The sequence below is a fragment of the Protopterus annectens genome, chromosome 14.part0 (assembly GCF_019279795.1).
Source record: "Protopterus annectens isolate FY-2018-M chromosome 14.part0, PAN1.0, whole genome shotgun sequence".
Taxonomy (NCBI): domain Eukaryota; kingdom Metazoa; phylum Chordata; order Ceratodontiformes; family Protopteridae; genus Protopterus; species Protopterus annectens.
In genome coordinates, this window is record NC_056748.1 from 1,152,138,953 (window position 1) to 1,152,156,952 (window position 18,000).

Consider the following 18,000-nt stretch of genomic DNA (forward strand, 5'->3'; position numbering starts at 1 on the left):
AAGTGAGATGATTGGATACAACGTAACATTTCATAAGCTTAGCTGATATTGTATCCCTTATTAGTTCTGTATGTTTAAATGAAAGGCTTTGCTCGTTTGATGGTTGAGTAGGCAAAACTGAGGATGGCAGATCAGAATGTCAGTGGAGTTGCAAATGTCAAAAAATAAATATACTGCAGGCAGACTGTGATGGAGTGAAATGTGCTAAAAATAGAATAGAGCAAAGGTTCTCAAACCATGCTGTTAGGCGTTATTCTTAATTGTTTTATTGCACTTAAAAACCAGTGTAATTGGTACTGTTTATATATATATATATATATATATGTGTGTGTGTGTGTGTGTGTGTGTGTGTGTGTGTGTGTGTGTGTGTGTGTGTGTGTATATATATATATATATATATATATATATATATATATATATATATATATACATACACACACACATATATATATATATATATATATATATATATATATATATATATATATATATATATACACGTGTGTGTGTGTGTGTATATATATATATATATATATATATATATATATATTTATATGTATGTATGCGTATACATATATGTATGTGTGTGTGTGTGTATATATATATATTTATATATATATATATATATATATGTATATATATATATATATACATACCCTTAAATCAGTTTGCATGGCTGGTTTTCTAAAACAGACCCATATTTTGTTGCATAACAGTTGAGAACAGAGCTTCCAACATCAGAATACTTGGTGGTACACTAAAAATTACTTAATTTCTCATTTCTTTAAGGTTTAAATAAACCACAGAAGCAAGCAATGAAACGAGTACTGCTTTCCAAAGATTATACTCTGATAGTTGGTATGCCTGGAACAGGAAAAACAACCACAATCTGTACTTTGGTAAGATAGGAATATTGTCACTGCTTCACTTCTGCTTCACTAACATTTGTTTTAATGTGCATGGTGCATGTAATAAATTTCATGGGCGTTTAATTTTTTTTTATTGTCCACTTTTTCCATTTTTCTTTGTTAATTTTTTCCTTAAAAGTAGATTTTGGGGAATTTTTTTGTCTTAACTGGATAACCCACTAAAACTATACCATGGGATTGCTTTTTCAGGAAATTTCTTTATGAATGCTTGATAATGTCAGGTAAAAAGTTCATTTTACTTACATTTGTTTAACATGATTATTTTTGAAGTTTTATGTTCTTTAACAATTTCACTGTATCCAAAATCATTTGGTATCAAAAGTGCCATGCGTGTATGTTTGTGGGTTAAGTAAATTCCTTTGGTTGTTTTCAAAGTAGTTAAACTGTTGTAGAGATTGTTTTATTGTTTTTGAGGCACAAAGCTCTCTTTTTCTTTTTTGAGACAAGATTTTGATTTAGTTTTTGAATTTGTTGTGTTGTCCATCTATTCCTCAACGGCTGGATCCTCTGATCAAACGCTGGATCTGGCCATGGCCACTTCCAAGCTTTGGATCTGGTGCACAGGCTACTTCCCCTGCCCATAAACCCTGTAAATAGAGCAATCTGCGTCAGATCATGTTTATTAAACACAAATCTACTGAACCAAGCTTGCAAAAAACGAAAGACAGGCAAAGGATAAGCTAGATCCACAAAGACGAGCCACAACTCTTAAAATCAGGAACTTTATTCCAAAGACAAAATCTTGTAAAAAAGGTTAGCACTTTTGTTTAGATAAATGTAAACTTCAGACACCATTTCTTAAAATGTTCTGATTTAAATACTAAACCTTATAATGCCATCACATCCTCTTAATTAAATACTATTCCATTTAAAGTAATACTTAGAATATATGTATATAATTTTTAAAAAATAAGTATTTAAAGTAATACTTAGAATATATGTATATAATTTTTAAAAATAAGTATTACTTTAAATGGAATAGTATTTAATTAAGAGGATGTGATGGCATTATAAGGTTTAGTATTTAAATCAGAACATTTTAAGAAATGGTGTCTGAAGAAGTTTACATTTTTCTAAACGAAAGTGCTAACCTTTTTTACAAGATTTTGTCTTTGGAATAAAGTTCCTGATTGTAAGAGCTGTGGCTCATCTTTGTGGATCTAGCTTATCCATTGCCTATCTTTTGTTTTTTGCAAGATCATGTTTATTACTCGAAAAGTTACAGTGGGTCTTTGTGCTCAAGAGAGATTAATTTAGAATTTTTGACAAATTCTTCCTTTATCTCTTTTTTTTTTTTTTTTTTTTTTTTTTTTTTATGACTTTACATGTTATGGTTTCCCTCCCCCTTAATTACCTCTGTATAGCTGAATTACTTTCTTGTTTACCTCTTTCCACTACTCTACCGTTTTGATAAAAAAAAAAAAAAAAAAACTTTCACTCATTCAACATTGTTGGACAAACCTTTGGGTTTTAAAAAGTGTATTGCTTGCCCCCATAAGTTATCAAAAACTGATGCACATGAGAAATGCGTATACTGTTTCAGGCTGTCTCACCTGTAGACACCATATTCTGTTTGCGAAGTTTTGACAGAGCTTTCACATTGAGAAGGAAGAACAAGCTTATTTTGTAGGGTTGTCTTCAGCTTCAGGGTAGTCAGCAGCTGCTACTCCTTCCCCTTCTTCTACTACTTCCTCTTCAAAAATGGCTGGAAAGAAAGAGAGGCCCTTAGAGACAGGAAAGGATGTGTCTAAGCCTTTGACAAACAGGTCTCTGACTCCATTGACTTAATCGCCTCCAGCCTGTCCAGCGAAAATGTTCAAGCCCTTGGAGCCAGAACTTTTTTCAGATCTAATAATCTTCAGATCTGCTACACCATCAGGTTTTTCACTGGGACTTGAGACCTCCTAGTCTCCAGTCTCCAATCCTTCAGGATAGGACCAGATATCCTTCCAGGCCTCCTTCCTTCTGTGTCTCCTGTAAGGTTCATCAGGTCAACTTGGAGCCTCATAGAAGTGGACGTGGACAGGTTAATGAGGCATTTTTTTTGGACCCATATTCAGTTGGGGGATGATCTGGCACCAACCACTGCCAGATCCGGGAGGCATGTTTCACCTTCTAGATTCTTGATAGCTTTTTCTCAGATCTGTCCTCTAGTATCAGAGCCTTTAAATCCATCTTTAACCCAAGGCAGGTCTACATTTGAGCTGAGGCTTCATTCTTCCTCAACTCTGAGTTCTCTGACAAAGTTGCTCCAAGCATTGGAGTTCTGGAATCCACACTGTCGGGACTGACTCCAGTAGGTTGGGATTGGATCCAAAATTTTTGGATCCTTTTCTCCCTTTAGGAACATTGGCTCTGGATAGTTCATCTTCAGCGTCGGCCTCTGTTCCAAGCCGGACACCGTCCAGGTTTAAACCACCTTCAGGGGATTCGGCTTCAGAAGTGGGGCATTTCAGATTTGTCTCGAACTCTGTATTTGAAGCTTTCAAGAAAGTCCTCTCCCAGCCAAGAGAGAGAGAGAGAGATCCAACCTTTCTGAACTGGATCCTACCCATCTCAATAGGATCTCAAAGGTTTCAAGGCCTGCTGTTCCTGTTTCATTGGAACAGCCAGTTTCTGAAGTCTTTTAGTTTGCTCTCCACATAGAATCCATCTCTGAGTCCTCTCCTGAACCCCCACAGCAGAAGTCTTTAAGAGGAGACACTAAGATTCCCACAAGGTCAGTTTTCCTCGAAGCTTTTTGCTCTGGCCCATCTCCTTCGGTGGTTCCCCCTGCTGCCAAGATGGTAGACCTCTTTTCTCTTTGTGCTTATGGAAGTAACCGGACACTGTTGAACCCATCCCAGTGAAACCTAATACATTTTTTGTTGCTCTTAAAGAAAGACTCCATTGGAGGAAAGGCCCTCTTGTAGATTTCATGGTAGTGGCGGCAGCTACTAAGAAGGAGCTGGTGGAAGAGAGCTCCTCTGTCCATTCACCTCACAGTGTTGTGTTGGACAGATTCAGGAAGTGTGTACGCCTCATCTACCTTTTTTGGTGAGAGCATTAAATTACCTGCTTCCAGAGAGATTTGACCAAGAAGATCAAATCTCTTCCACTGACCCACTCTTTGGATCAAAATAAGGATATTGATTCACAGTTGGCACCCTACAATCACTTTCCAATACCTCTATGCACCTTATCTTTAATGCTACTGAGAGTATGTCTGGAGCAGCTGGTACATGCATTTCTATCAGAAAGTGTGCCTGGGTGCAGCCTTGCAACTTTGTGCAGCATTTCAGGATGTCCTTCATCAATGCACCATATGATGGATCAACCTTCTTTGGTCCTGAGGTCAACTATCTCCAGAAGTGAGAAGGATGGTAAACCCTCTACCTGCTGTAGGGATCAAACTCTCAAGACCTTTTCCAGAAATCAGAAGGAAGGTAAGAGGACATGGTTTTGTACGTCCCAGGGGGTTGCGTTAAACACTTTTGGAGAAGGAGTTCCCCAAAGTAGAAAGGGGGAACTCTCATAACAGATGTCACCCAAGAGGTAGAGGAGGTCTACAAAATCAAGGCTTCAGGAGACCATTCTCAGAGAAGCCTTTCCAGTGCTCCTGAATTTTTGCCCAACTGTCGTACTCTGGAGGCAGGCAGGGGGAATTTATCTCTGCACCCAACAACCTTGGATAATCATCGTTCAAGACAAATGGTTGGACAGGAAAGTAACCAGAGGCTATTTCATTACTTTCCTTACCTCCCCACCACTTCAGAAAAGAATATCCAATGTCCCACCCTCAAAAAAAGTGAGGCAACCATTTCAGAATTAAAGAAGCTGCTAAAAAATCAAGTTATCTAAGAGGTCCCAAGGCCAGACCAGAGAGGATCTAGAATTTACTCAAGATTCTTTTTAGTGCCCAGCAAAAACATAGACCCGAGACCAGTTTGGATCCAAGTCAGTTAAACAAGTTTTGTGATACAAACAAAATTCCAAATGGTCACCTTTCAGTCCATTCCTCCATTACTAAGGAAGGATGATTGGCTTATCTCAATAGATTTCCAGAATGCGTACTACCATATAAAGATGGGTAAGCAATCCAAGAAGTATCTCCTCTTCCGGCTGGGAACCAGTCACTTCCATTGCAGAGCACTGCCCTTTGGACTCACCACAGCACCCCAAGTGTTCACAAAGTGTATGGCAGTGGTAGCAGTTCATCTACAACTAAAGAGTTTAAGTATTCCTGTGATGTTCTTCATTCCACATTGCTGCAGTCCTAACTATTGGGTAGTCCGCTGTCCCAGTCGGCCCGAATACCAAAGTATATGGCTGACGTCGGTCAAGGCGCATTAGACTGACGTCAGTACGTCAGGGTACTAATGCGCATGACCGACGTCATATCCTCAGTCTTTTGCCGCATGGTCCGATGCAGAAGCAGTTTTGCGAGTGCAGGTTGGCGTTCTGAAAATTTCTGAAGTCAGAGTTTCAGACCGAATCAAAGTTGGCTAAGTACCCGTTGGGAATATTTTGGTTTTTCTTGCCTCAGTATTTAACGGATGTCAGAAAAGTGAATAACTGTATTTCTTGTGGGAAACAGATACCTCATAGGGATTACCATACTTTGTGTATACCTTGTTTAGGGCCTGAGCACGGCGTTGTTGGATGCCGCTCTTGTGCTAGATTTAACAAACGCACTATTAAGAGAAGGTTAGACTGTGCCAGGTTAGTTTTGGGAAGCGTTGTAATTATAAAATGCCGTCGGATGCTCCGGCCGCTTCGACCAAAAGCGCAAGGACAAAGCAGCAAAGCCTAGAGTGGAAGAACCGACAGTCCCGGACGTCGGTTCTTTAGAAAACTCAGTGGAGCCGGAGGTTCTGCCAGGAGTTTCTTTGGAGTCTCAGGAGAGACTTTACTGTTACAGGATGTGTCCTCTCAGGAAGTAGGCCAGGCTGAAGGGGCTTCTCAGGTGACTGTTCTTCCCTCTCTTCCTAAGGTGGTTAGAGCCTCCTTCTGTTTCCAAGGCTTCTTTGAGAGGCAGGCCAAGTTTAACTTCAGTGGGGGTTTCTCCTAGTGCTTCAGGGTCTTTGCCTAAGAAACATATGCTTAAAATGGCAGAGGATTTGATTACTATGATTAGAGGTTCTATGCCCCTCCTGATAAGAGGCCTAGGGTGGAACCTGAGTTTGAGAGTTTTGAGCAGTGTTCGAGGCTTCTGAGTCTTGCTGAAGACTTGCAGGAGTATCCTCCTTATTCTGATTCTGATGTGGATGATTCTACTCCTTCAGCTTCTCCTCCTGAGGATTTTTCATTTTCAGAGACTCTGCATTCCATGAGGGAGCATTTTAAATGGGAAGGTCAAGATTTCTCTGATTCCAGGAAAAGGCTTAGGGAATTCTTGTTTTTACCCCAGCATAGGCCTTTAGCTATACCTCCTGTTCTGAATGTGGTGGAAGATGTTTTTGCAGAGGCTTCCCTGAATCCTGATTCTTTGCCTCCTGCCCCAGTTAAACCGGATAGGTACTATAGGGTGCCTGAAGCTCATAAGTATCTTTTTAAGAGTCCTAGGGCAGACCCGGAAACTGTTTCTCAGGGGCCTAAAGGTGTGAAGGCTTCTGTTGTTAAAAATCCTGTCCCTCCTGATAAAGAGGCAAGGGCTTTGGATAGATGGGGAAAGAAAGTGTGTACTTCTTCCACTTTAGCCATGAGGGCGTTGAATTGTCAGTTTCACATGTTAAAATATCAGAATTATCTCCTTTCACAATTGAAGTCTAAGGTGGATGCTCTGGCAGAAGGTATTGAGTGTAAAGAGTTGCAGGATTTAGTTCATGTGTCTGAACAGGTGGGTAAGCATTCCTTGCAGTGTGGTTTTGATGCTGTGCAGGCCTCCTCGAGGGTGGCTGCCACGGGTTCTGTTCTTCGTAGGCACGCCTGGTTGAGGGATCAGAATTTAGCTGAGCATGTTAAGACAAGGATTTTGGATGCTCCTTTACAGTCTGATGTGTTGTTTGGTTCGCCTGTGGAAGCAGTTTTAAAGAAAATGGAGGACAAGGCTAAGTCTATGCAAACTGTTAAGGATTTTTTGCAGGTGCAGCCTCCGAAGTTTAGTAGAAATTGGCCTACTAAGGGATGGACATATCCTGCTTATGATTCCCAGTCTAGGGGTAGGTCTAGGCGTGGTAGGGGCAGAGCTCAAGGTTCTTTTAGGCCTAGAACAGGGAGTTCATCTGCTCAGACTTCTGGTGAGGGCAGGGGTCAGTCCTTTCGTAAACAGACCCAATGACCTACCTTTTCAGCTGCCAGTACATTCTCGCCTGGCAGCACCTTTGGGAGGAAGGCTGGCTCTTTTCAAAGAAAATTGGGATTTAATTACCCAAGACAGATGGGTTTTGAATATCATTCACCACGGTTACAGGTTTTATTTCCATACCTTGCCTCCTTTCAAAGGCATGCCAGACATTCCTCCTCTACAAAGAAAAGAGGCTCACAAGCAAATTTCTCTGTTGCTCCAAATAGGGGCCATTCAGCCAGTTCCTGTGCCAGAAAGGGGCCTAGGATTTTATTCTCGCCTGTTCTTAGTACCAAAGAAGGGGAACACGTGGAGACCAATTTTGGATTTATCTATCCTCAACACTTATCTGGACATTCCCAAGTTCAAAATGTTGGCGTTACAACAGCTTTTACCTCTGCTGGGCAAAGATCACTGGATGGTAACTTTAGATCTCAAGGAAGCTTACCTTCATGTGCCTATCAGACTAAGTTGCAGGAAGTATCTGCGTTTTCGAGCTGGAAATTCTCATTATCAGTTCTCTGCATTGCCCTTTGGCTTATCTACTCGCCCAGAGTATTCACAAAGGTTCTGGCTCCAGTGATAGCTTACTTCAGGCTAAAAGGAATTCAAATCTATCCTTACTTGGACGACTGCCTGATTCTGGCTCAAGAAAAGGAAGACCTTTACAGCATTTGGAATATGTGATAGCAGTGCTAAGATGCCTAGGGTATTCTGTGAGCGAAATAAAGTCCAGTCTAGTACCCTCTCAAGACATGTGCTTTCTGGGTGTGAGACTGAATACAGCAGCCCAGATGGCCTTTTAACCCCGGACAAACAAAAGAATCTTTCCAGTTACTTCCATCAACTATCTCTTCAGTCCGGGCTGACTGCAAGGACAGTCCTTCAAGCCTTAGGGTTCATGGCATCTTGTATTCTGGTGCTTCCCAATGCCAAACTGCATATGAGGAAGCTGCAATGGTATCTCAAAATGTATGGGCCAGCACTGCCAGGATTTGGACACTGTCATTCAAATAATACCTTGCATTCAAAAGGAATTTTTGTGGTGGGCTCAGGAATGTCACCTAAACAAGGGACTCTCTGTGACCCGGCCAGAGGCGAGTCAGATTCTAACGACAGATGCCTCAGACATTGCTTGGGAGCTCATCTAAATGGAAAGTGGATACAAGACAAGTGGCCTGCCAGACTACAGCATCTACATATCAACATGAAAGAGATGTTAGCAGTCCAGTTTGCATTAATGGCTTTCAAGGAGTTACTTCTTCCAGGGCAGGTGTTGATTCTAACAGACAACACAACTGTCATGTGGTACATCAACAAACAAGGGGAACACATTCTTACCCGTTGTGCAGGCAAGCAATGATTTTATGGGAGACTGCGCTCAGCTTGCAACTAACTCTTCAGGCAAGGTTTCTGCCGGAGCACAGAACTCCTTAGCAGATGTGTTAAGCAGACAAATCATGGATCCCCACAGTGGAAACTGGATCTTCATGTATTTCAAAATTGACAGTGTCATGGGGAACTCCAGACATAGATCTGTTCGCTTCTCCACTAAACCACCAGCTGCCAAAGTTTTGCACAAAGAGATTTCATCACACAGCTTGGAAAGTGGATGCTCTTTCTTTCAGTTGGAAAAATCTTCATGTGTATGCCTTTCCTCCTCTGCCTCTTCTCCCAAAGGTGCTCCTAAAGGTCAGACAAGACAAGCCAAGGATGATTTTAATAGCTCCAGATTGGCCTCGGCAACACTGGTACCCATTACTGAGGAGTCTGGTAAGGAAGCCTCCATGGCCTTTACCTTTGATTCCACACCTGTTGTCTCAGAGGGACGGTCACCTACTCAATGTCAAGCTTCATTCTCTTCATCTAACAGCCTGGCATATTCTGTTTTGAAACACAGCAGGTCTCAACTTCCTCAACAAGTTTTAAATGTGATTATGGAAGCCAGAAGACCTAGTACAAGGAAAGTGTACGCAGAAAAATGGAAGAGATTTTTATTTTGGAGTGCAGCAAACAATTTGGAGATTTCTGAGCCTAATTTGAGTGTGGCTCTTCAATATCTTACTGAGTTATTGGACAAAGGTTTGTCTTTCTCTTCCATTAAGATTCATGCTGCAGCAATTTCAGCTCACTATGATTGTGACCCACCATTGTTTTCGCATCCTTTGTTCAAGCAATTTCTTAGAGGGCAAAGAATATAAGACCCCCGTAGAGCTCCTACTCCTGCTTGGGATCTCAATTTTGTGTTGGAGAAACTTACTCTACAACCTTTTGAGCCTCTGACTACTGCTGAATTGAAATACTTGTCATGGAAGACTGCTTTTTGTTGGCCATTACTTCTGCAAGAAGGGTTTCTGAATTGCAGGCCCTTATGGCGGTAGAGCCTTTTTGATTTTTCATAAGGATAGGGTATCATTACGTACTAATCCTTCCTTTATGCCTAAGGTGGTTTCTAGTGTGGCTTTAAACCAAACTATTCATTTGCCTACTTTTATGCAGATCCCCAAAATAAAGGGAAAAATTTTGCACACTTTAGATGTACACAGGCAATTGCGTTATTATTTAAGCAGGACTAAGGATTTTAGGCAGTCTCAGCAGTTGTTTGTTTCTTTTGCTTTGAGTTCTCAGGGCAAGCCTGTGTCAAAACAAACTATTTCTAAGTGGATTGGGTTTTGCATTGCATTTTGTTATTCCCATCATGGCAAGGAGATTCCAGCTGGGATTAGGCCTCATTCCACTAGGGCTACTGCCACTTCAACAGCATTTCTAAGGGGGGTGGCAACTAAGGATATTTTGGAGGCAGCTACTTGGAGTTCAGTGCATGCTTTCTCTAAGCATTATCACCTTCCTCTCTACTCTAAATCTAGGGCTGGTTTTGCCACAGCTATTTTGCAAGGCATGTTGTCAGTTCCTGCTTCCTTATGATTTGCCAGCCTCCCTTATCTCTGCTTTGGGATTCTACCCAATAGTTAGGACTGCAGCAATGTGGAATGAAGAACATAGTACAGTTTTGTACCTACCATAAATGTAGATGTTCGAGGATCCACATTGCTGCAGTCAATTACCCTCCCTCCTTCCCCTCTGTGTTTAAGGGTGGTTGTGTAGGTGAGGTTATACTCTGGTAATTTTGTATATATTGTACATATTTTTGGTGCAGGAATGTTTGGAGTTTTTGGTTTTGGGCCTTGTCTTTTTAGGGTCTTCTGACATCTGGGGCAAGAAAAGACTGAGGATATGACGTCGGTCATGCGCATTAGTACCCTGACGTACTGACGTCAGTCTAATGCGCCTTGACCGACGTCAGCCATATACTTTGGTATTCGGGCCGACTGGGACAGCGGACTACCCAATAGTTAGGACTGCAGCAATGTGGATCCTCGAACATCTACATTTATGGTAGGTACAAAACTGTACTTTTGTATGATTGGCTCATCACTGCTCCTACCAGGAATCTACTCATTCAAGCCAGGGACTCCTTGTTCCAACTCTGCACAGTTGTAGAAAGTACAGTGAACTTAGAGAAGTCCGAGTTACAACCAATCCACTGTCTAGAATTTATCAGAGCAACTTTGGGCACAAGATCTCAGAAAGTGAAGCTTCCTCCTTCAAGAATCTCATCTCTTCGGCAGCAAGTCATAGAACTTCTGTCTTATCGAAATCCACTGGCAAGACTAGTCCTTCATCTTTCAGGTTTCCATGGCTGCCTCAGTCACAATAGTGCCACTAGCCAGAGCTTACATCCATGTCCTTCAGTGGAATCTGATAGTGTAGTGATTGATCGGATACCAACTTTTAGCATTTCCAGCGAGTCTGACAAACACTTGCAGGGCACATTAGATGGTGGTTAGAGTCTCCACTTGTGACGTAGGAATGACCTTTCATTCTGCCCTTTTCTCATTTGGTTTTATTATATTTCACCGAAAGCTTCAAAACAAATTTTAAACCATAGACATGCATACTTGCAACACCAATGACTAACTCTTTCCAGTAGATAATATATACCCAAAGTAAGTGGGAGGCTATGCCCCCCTCATCCCCCAATGTGGGGGGGGGCATGTGCCCCCCCCACACCCCCTAACTATATATACTAAATCCAGGATTGCACTACACCGGGGAAAAGGGGCATATACCTTTTACTTGCCTTGCAGTACTCTACACAGTGCCAGTACTTGACTTCAGTGAAATGAGATTCGGTGAAATTCGTTTTCAGTAATTTGAGCTTTCAGCAATTTGGTCAGGGTGAATTCAAATTCAGTGAAATGAGCTTTCAATGGAACAAAGTAGACCCATGTCACACACATGCTCCTCGCATAGCATAGGGCATAAAAGTGAAGTGACATGCTATCCTCTGAACTTCTTTGCCACCAGTCCGAACGCATCTCTCAGTAGTCTGCCTGAATGTTTGTCCTTCCACCCAGTCAGAATGCATCTCTCATTTGTCAGTCTGAACGCCTGCATCCTGTTTGCTGGTTTCTGAGGCATTGCAGATAAGTACCTCATTGGGGTTTTGTTTTTCCTTGACTTTTTTGTTTCTGGGGGTTCATGTCATTCAGAAAGGGTAAATGCCAATGTGGGAGACAGATTCCCCAAAAAGACCACCAAGATTTTTGCGTGGGTGCCTTCATTCAACCAAAGACCCTGCATAGTAGGCTGTCTTCCCTAGCATTGTACCTAGAGAATCAGCGACTCAAACATCTTGCTCAGGATACTGTGGAAGGAACTTCCCAACCCACGGGTCAGCCGTTTGAGAAGAAGGTTAAGAAACCAAGACCGGAATCTTCCACTGTCCAGTCTCCTGAGGTAATTGAGAGCCCGGGGGATCCCCCGGTTTTCTTGTCTGATTGCTCTGATGCGATTGGAGGCCAGTGGGATCCAGTTTTCAACACATCCAATGAGGCTTTGCAGGCATCCATTTCGGATGTTCAGGGGGAACCATGGTTGGTTATTTCCAAGGGGTATAGGGGTGTTCCTCCGATTTTAGTTAGGGAAGAAGTCCCTACTACTATTATTGAATGCCGTCCTGGATCAGAGCATTCTGAGTTTTACAGGGCAGATGTCCCATTAAAGTAAAAAAACAAAAAAATAAACTTGTCTGTCCTAGGGATCCACAGAATATGTGGCAAGCCTTCACTCGGGGTTTGTTTAATGCTTTTGTGGCATTAAAACCATCTCAGTGGTTTCTGTTACACCCCCCCCCCGGTCCTCTACTCCCCTTAAAAGGCCCAGGGAATAGGATTCCTCTGAGGAGGTGTTGGATGCTGGTGGAGGAATCCCTTGCTTACGCGTCACAGATTCTTTCTCCTTTGGAGTATGGGTCAGAGGAAGAGGAATCTTAACAGTCCTGTTACTCCCTTTGAAGAAATTTCTTTTGGGGGGACAATCTCAAGGGTGATGGTATTTTTTAAATGGGATTGTGCTCATGTCTTTGAACTCCATAAGAGGTACTAGGAGTTGCTGCAGATGGAATCTTTGAAACTTCTGTTATTCCTCCTGTTTTGGTTGCTTTGTTGGATGCATTTCGCAATGTCTCTAAAGCTCCTGATTCTCTGCCCCCTGCTCCCAAGAAATATGATGGGTTTTATAGGGTGCATGAGGACTTAAACATTTTTGTACATATGTCCTGCTGCTGACCCCTCAGTGGTGTTTGTAGCCTCTGACAAGCCATCTTATTTTCTTTCTTTGCCCATGTTGCCTTCTGATAAAGATAGCAGAACCACGGAAAGGCTAAGCGAGAAGGTTTACACCTCAACTAACTTGGCTTTTAGGGCTGTTAATTATCAGACCCATATGACCAAGTATGTGTTGGCTGTCCTTTCTCAAGCTTGTCATGTTATTTCTGATCTCCCAGACTCTGAGGGTAAAACTTCTGCTCTTTCCCTGTTAGGGACCACTACTCAGGTCATTCCATAAAGTGCAGTTATGATGCAGCAGATGCCTCTTCCATGGTTGCTGCTTTTGGTTCAGTGAAGAGATATCCTTGGCTTTGTCTTCAACTACTGCCTGATGATATCAAGACTAAGTTGGATACCTCTCTAGATAATGAGCACTTGTTTGGGGAGGCTGCTGCTAGTTTAAGTTCCTTTTGGATAAATGTTTGTCTCTCCTGTTCCAAAACTTCAAAGAAACTACCCCAGTACGCCTTCCTTTGTTTGCAGGCAATCTCTCCCTCCTACTAAGGGCAAAAAGAGTGGCAAACATGCTCCTCCTGATAAAGCTACTCAGACTTTAAGGACTCTGACGTCTTCTTTGCCAGATAAACCAGGTGCTGTCAGACTGTCTGTCTCTTCCCAGCCACTTTCCTCTTTCTCTTTGCCTCTTTCTTTCTCTTCCTGTTTGGATTCAGATTACTCTGCATTCTTCGATTCTGTCCATTATTTGCCACGGATATTTCACGGTGTGGAAATCCTGTTCCCCTTTATGGGCATTCCTCAGGAACAACTTCTTTTTTTCCCTAGAAGTACTTCAAGACCTTTTGACTCAGGGTGCTATTCAAGAGGTGCATATGTCCCAAAGAGGGAGGTGGTTTTACTCCAGAATGTTTCTAGTTCCCAGAAAAGAGGGTGCTTGGAGACCAATTCTAAATCTCTCTCATCTAAACATTTTTCTGAAGATGCACACTTTTCGAATGTTGTCCCTTCTGACTCTGTGTCCTCTTGCTTCCTCTGCTTATATGGTGTCTCTGGATCTCAAGGATGCTTATCTCCATATTTTGATTAATCCCCTTTTCAGGAAGTTTTTGCATTTTTCTGTTGCTTCCTGGCGTTTTCAGTTCTGTGCTTTGCCCTTTGGCCTTTCTACTGCCCCAAGGATATTCACCAAATGCCTTGCTCCTGTGATTGCTTTTTGCAATCTTCAGAGGATCCAAGTATTTCCTTATTTGGACGACATGTTGATTCAGGCCTTCTCTGCAGAGATCCTGTTGCAAAATCTTCATTTTTCCATTTCCCCCCTTCAGAGCCTGGGGTTTACAATAAATTTCAAAATGTCTTCTCTGACTCCTCCTCAGAATCATGTTTTTCTAGCTTGTATCATTCAGATGGTTCCTATGCTGCTATCCCTGCCTCCTCTCCAGAGGCACCGGAAGCTGTTGAAGGCTGGGGATCGGTGGGTGAGAGGGGCACTTGGTGATCTAATCAGTAACCCCCACCCCCAATCCTTGGCATATTTATACATCATGTCTGAATGTAGCTATATTTATTTTATTTTTATTTATTTTACATTTGTTGACCGGGCTAGTCTAGCTTGGATATATGTCCATTTTCAGTAGAGGCCCGGGGAGAAAAGCTCCATTGGTTATTACAAGTTTAAACAGAGATAGGCAGTACAAGGTTATAATTTATAAACAGAAGTAGATAATACAAGTTATTACAGGTATTATGACAGGAACAAAATTTTGTGGATTACAATAGTCATACAGTATATATGTGAAAACATATATCTACATAGATATTATGAAAAGGGAAAGCTATCAAGGAAACAGGGAGAAGAGAAAAAAGAATTATGGAAGAAGAAAAGAGAGACAGGAAGAAGGAGAGTTAATCTGGGTTAGTGCAAGAGCAAAGCCAGTGTTCATTGAGATACATTCTCAGTTGTCCTTTAAAAAGTGGGAGAGAGGTCAGAGATGAGATATCAGAGGGGAGTTTGTTCCATATTTTTCCAACAGAGTTGGAAAGGAGGCAGTCACCTGCAGAGTTATTGGGTTTAGTAGTATTGATCAGTAGTTTGTTTGACGAACGTAGATGTTTCCGGTTATTGTATGGTGAAATGAGGTTAGAGAGTATTGGTGTTTTAGTTGGTTGGTATAGGATCTTGTGAGCTATTAAGAGCTGTTGAAGTACAAGCTGGTTAGGAAGTTCAAGCCAACCTAGTTGTCTTAGATTCAGGCAGTGATGAGTTCTAAAAGGGGATCCTGTAGCAAATTCAGCAGTATTATAGTAAGATGTTGCTAGTTTCTTGAGGTTGTTTTTGGAGAGATTGGTGTATATGGGGGAAGCATAGAGAAGAGTAGAGATTAAGTGAGATCTGGCTATGGTGGTCCTTGCTACAGGTGTAAGGAAGGGTTTGATTCTGTATAGGGATCCTATTTTTTATTAACTAATTTTATTGTGTTGTTGATTGAGAGTCGAAGTTGAGATTATTGTCAATAGTTATTCCTAATAATTTTGTGGTCGAGTCATGAGAAATGAGAGTACCGTCCGTGGAAGTGAGAGTGAAGTGTGGTGGGGTGGACTTACGGGTAGGTGAGAAGAGTAACAGTTTGGTTTTCTTGGGGTTAAGGAGTAGGCAGCGGTGTGAGGACCATTGTTCTACAGTGATAAAAGCTTTTTGGGTAAGATACCCTAAGGATACAGAATTCCTTCCCTTCAGCTTTCAGTGGATAGTAAACCATGTCAGGTATGTTATACAAACATACCTACTCTATCGCTCTGTTAGTCTGTAAACATCCCACACTGTCACATTAAAAATTACCCAGTGTGAGTTCACTAAACACTGACTACCTTAGGGCAGCGAATATACTCAGGCTTATGACAGAACACTTTTACCCATAACATAGTAAGTATTCTGTTAGCAAATATATAGTTGAGTTAGAACTGTGAACTGGGTATATTCAACTTAGTTTTTGCCCATTATGAGTACTGGATTTCCAGTGCCAGATGTCACAGGGCATGAAATCAAATTGCTTCTACATTATCTCATAGAAAACAGTAAAAGAATCTCAATAGTGTTGTCATGTTCGAAGGAGCACTCATTCTTTTTATTTTATGGAGAGGAAAACATGTTGTTAATTTCTTTCAGTTTTTCCTTTCGTGCTCTTTATTCTCTTTCATTCCCCTTGCCTTTCCCTCCTTATCCGTCCTTCCCCATCTCTGCCTTTTTCATTAGTGCACCGAACAATACAGTTTAAACATTTTGAAAGACAAGAATTAGGATAGACAAAAATGAGCCCTTAGTTATTTAGAAAGAACTAATCACTGCACTGAATCTTTAAGGCTGCCAGTCCCACTTAATCTTTATACCACATTACCAAAACTGTCTCCAAATAGATGAAAGGCCATCAATAAAAAGAAGTAAACCTCACAGTAGACAATAAAAGAAAAGAAAAAGTGGAAAACAGCAATTTTAATCATTCCCGTTGTACTAGTACCTGCTTATTTTACCAGTATAATGTTCTTTAACTTGTACCTATTTGCAATCTACTTCACCAACAATATAATTCAGTTCATTTCTGTTTGCTCTCTACCTAGGCTAAGCCTGAAATTGGTCAAATCTTGACCAGTGCTCTACCCAATTAAACATACTTAAATAAATTAAATAAATAAATGTACAAACTTAAATATATCTACAAAGGTTACTTTTCCTTTAGAACAAATTATACAGAATGAAAGTTAAGCAAAGGCTGTCCAGGCTGGCAACTGTCCTTATTTTTTTAACCATTACCAACAAAATGTACTTTTTATATTAAAATAAACTACTGGGACACTGAACCGATGGTTAAACACTGGCAGCATGAGGACACAAGACATTAGTACAACAATGTTAAGTTGTCAGTCTCGCCTTCATTCTTGCTGGATGGGTTCGGAGCCTATCCTCGGATCCGACTCGGCACTTGCTAAGCTCGAGAGCTAATTTTACCAGCTCGAGGCAACCCTATATCCCATGATGCAAGGCGGAGATTTCCCAGATCTTGTTTGCCGCTTCGCCAAAGAGGTGCCTTCTTTTACCAGCTCTTGGTAAGTGAACTTTTCAGAGACTTTTCGTCTACACCCCTTTAACTTTATATATATATATATATATATATATATATATATATATATATATATAATATTTTTGTTAATTATCAACTCACCTTAGCCCTATTCCCGTCAGTGTTCCATTCTTTTTGATTAAATATTCCCTTGTCCCTAGTCAGGCCTTAGGCCTTCTCCTCCCTAAATTTTTTCCTGTCAGGGATTGTTTGTGTGTGACTGTGTGTTTTCCCTGGTTAATTTAATTTAATTAATTTAATTTAATTTGTTGGACTGAGTGTTTTTTGTGTGTGATTGTGTTACTGTTGTTCATCGACACAGTTATGTCGAAGGACACTAAGGTCTCAGGCTTCAAGAGGTGTGACTCGTGCTGTCAGAAGATGTCTCTGACAGACAGTCACACTTCTTGTGTTTATTGCCTGGGACCTTCGCACCTGCAGGACTCTTGTGCTATCTGTCATGCTTTCAGCCCAAGAGTCCTGCAGGAACGAAAAAATAAACTCATACTAAGGGGCTTATTAAAGCCCGAGAGCTCCCCTACTAAGTCGGTGCCGGCGAAGCCCTCTAAACCTGTTAAGCCTTCGGCTCAAGCTTCCAAGCCGTCGGCTTCAGGTCCTTCCTCACCAGGCTCAAGATCGGCTCCGGCCAGAGCCGATCTTTCCATGTCAGTCTGAGTATCGGCTCCATCCGGCGCCGATACTACCAGATCCAGACACTCAGTGTCTGCTCCGGATGAAGCCGACGTATCTTTGGCTCCGATGGCTCCATTGATCTTGAAAAAGCGATCTCGATCCCCTTCAGTGGAATCCATACATTTGGCTCCGAGATCACCTTTGCTCTCGGAGCGGAGCCATCGATCACGACCTTGAGAGAGTGGTGAGTAGACTATTAAAGTCTCAGGCATTGGCCCAAATACTCCATAGCCCATCTCAACAGACGGTAGCTATATCACATCCACCGAGCATTCCTCCTCCGACTCTCTTACAGAGTTCGGAGCCGGAGCTCCTCGGAACCGGTACTGTTATGACTTCGGAGCCAATACCACCCCTTTCGGCCCTGT

The 18,000-nt window shown here is 41.7% G+C and overlaps 1 protein-coding gene across 2 annotated transcripts in view; it reads left to right on the forward strand.

The window, feature by feature from the left end:
• Window positions 1–18,000, forward strand: part of DNA2 (DNA replication helicase/nuclease 2) — a 1,108,563-nt gene that overhangs the window by 529,756 nt on the left and 560,807 nt on the right. For both annotated transcript variants that reach the window (XM_044056952.1, XM_044056951.1), the window contains exon 14: window positions 790–899. In XM_044056952.1, coding sequence (XP_043912887.1) covers window positions 790–899 — 110 coding nt within the window. The remainder of the gene's footprint in view (window positions 1–789; window positions 900–18,000) is intronic.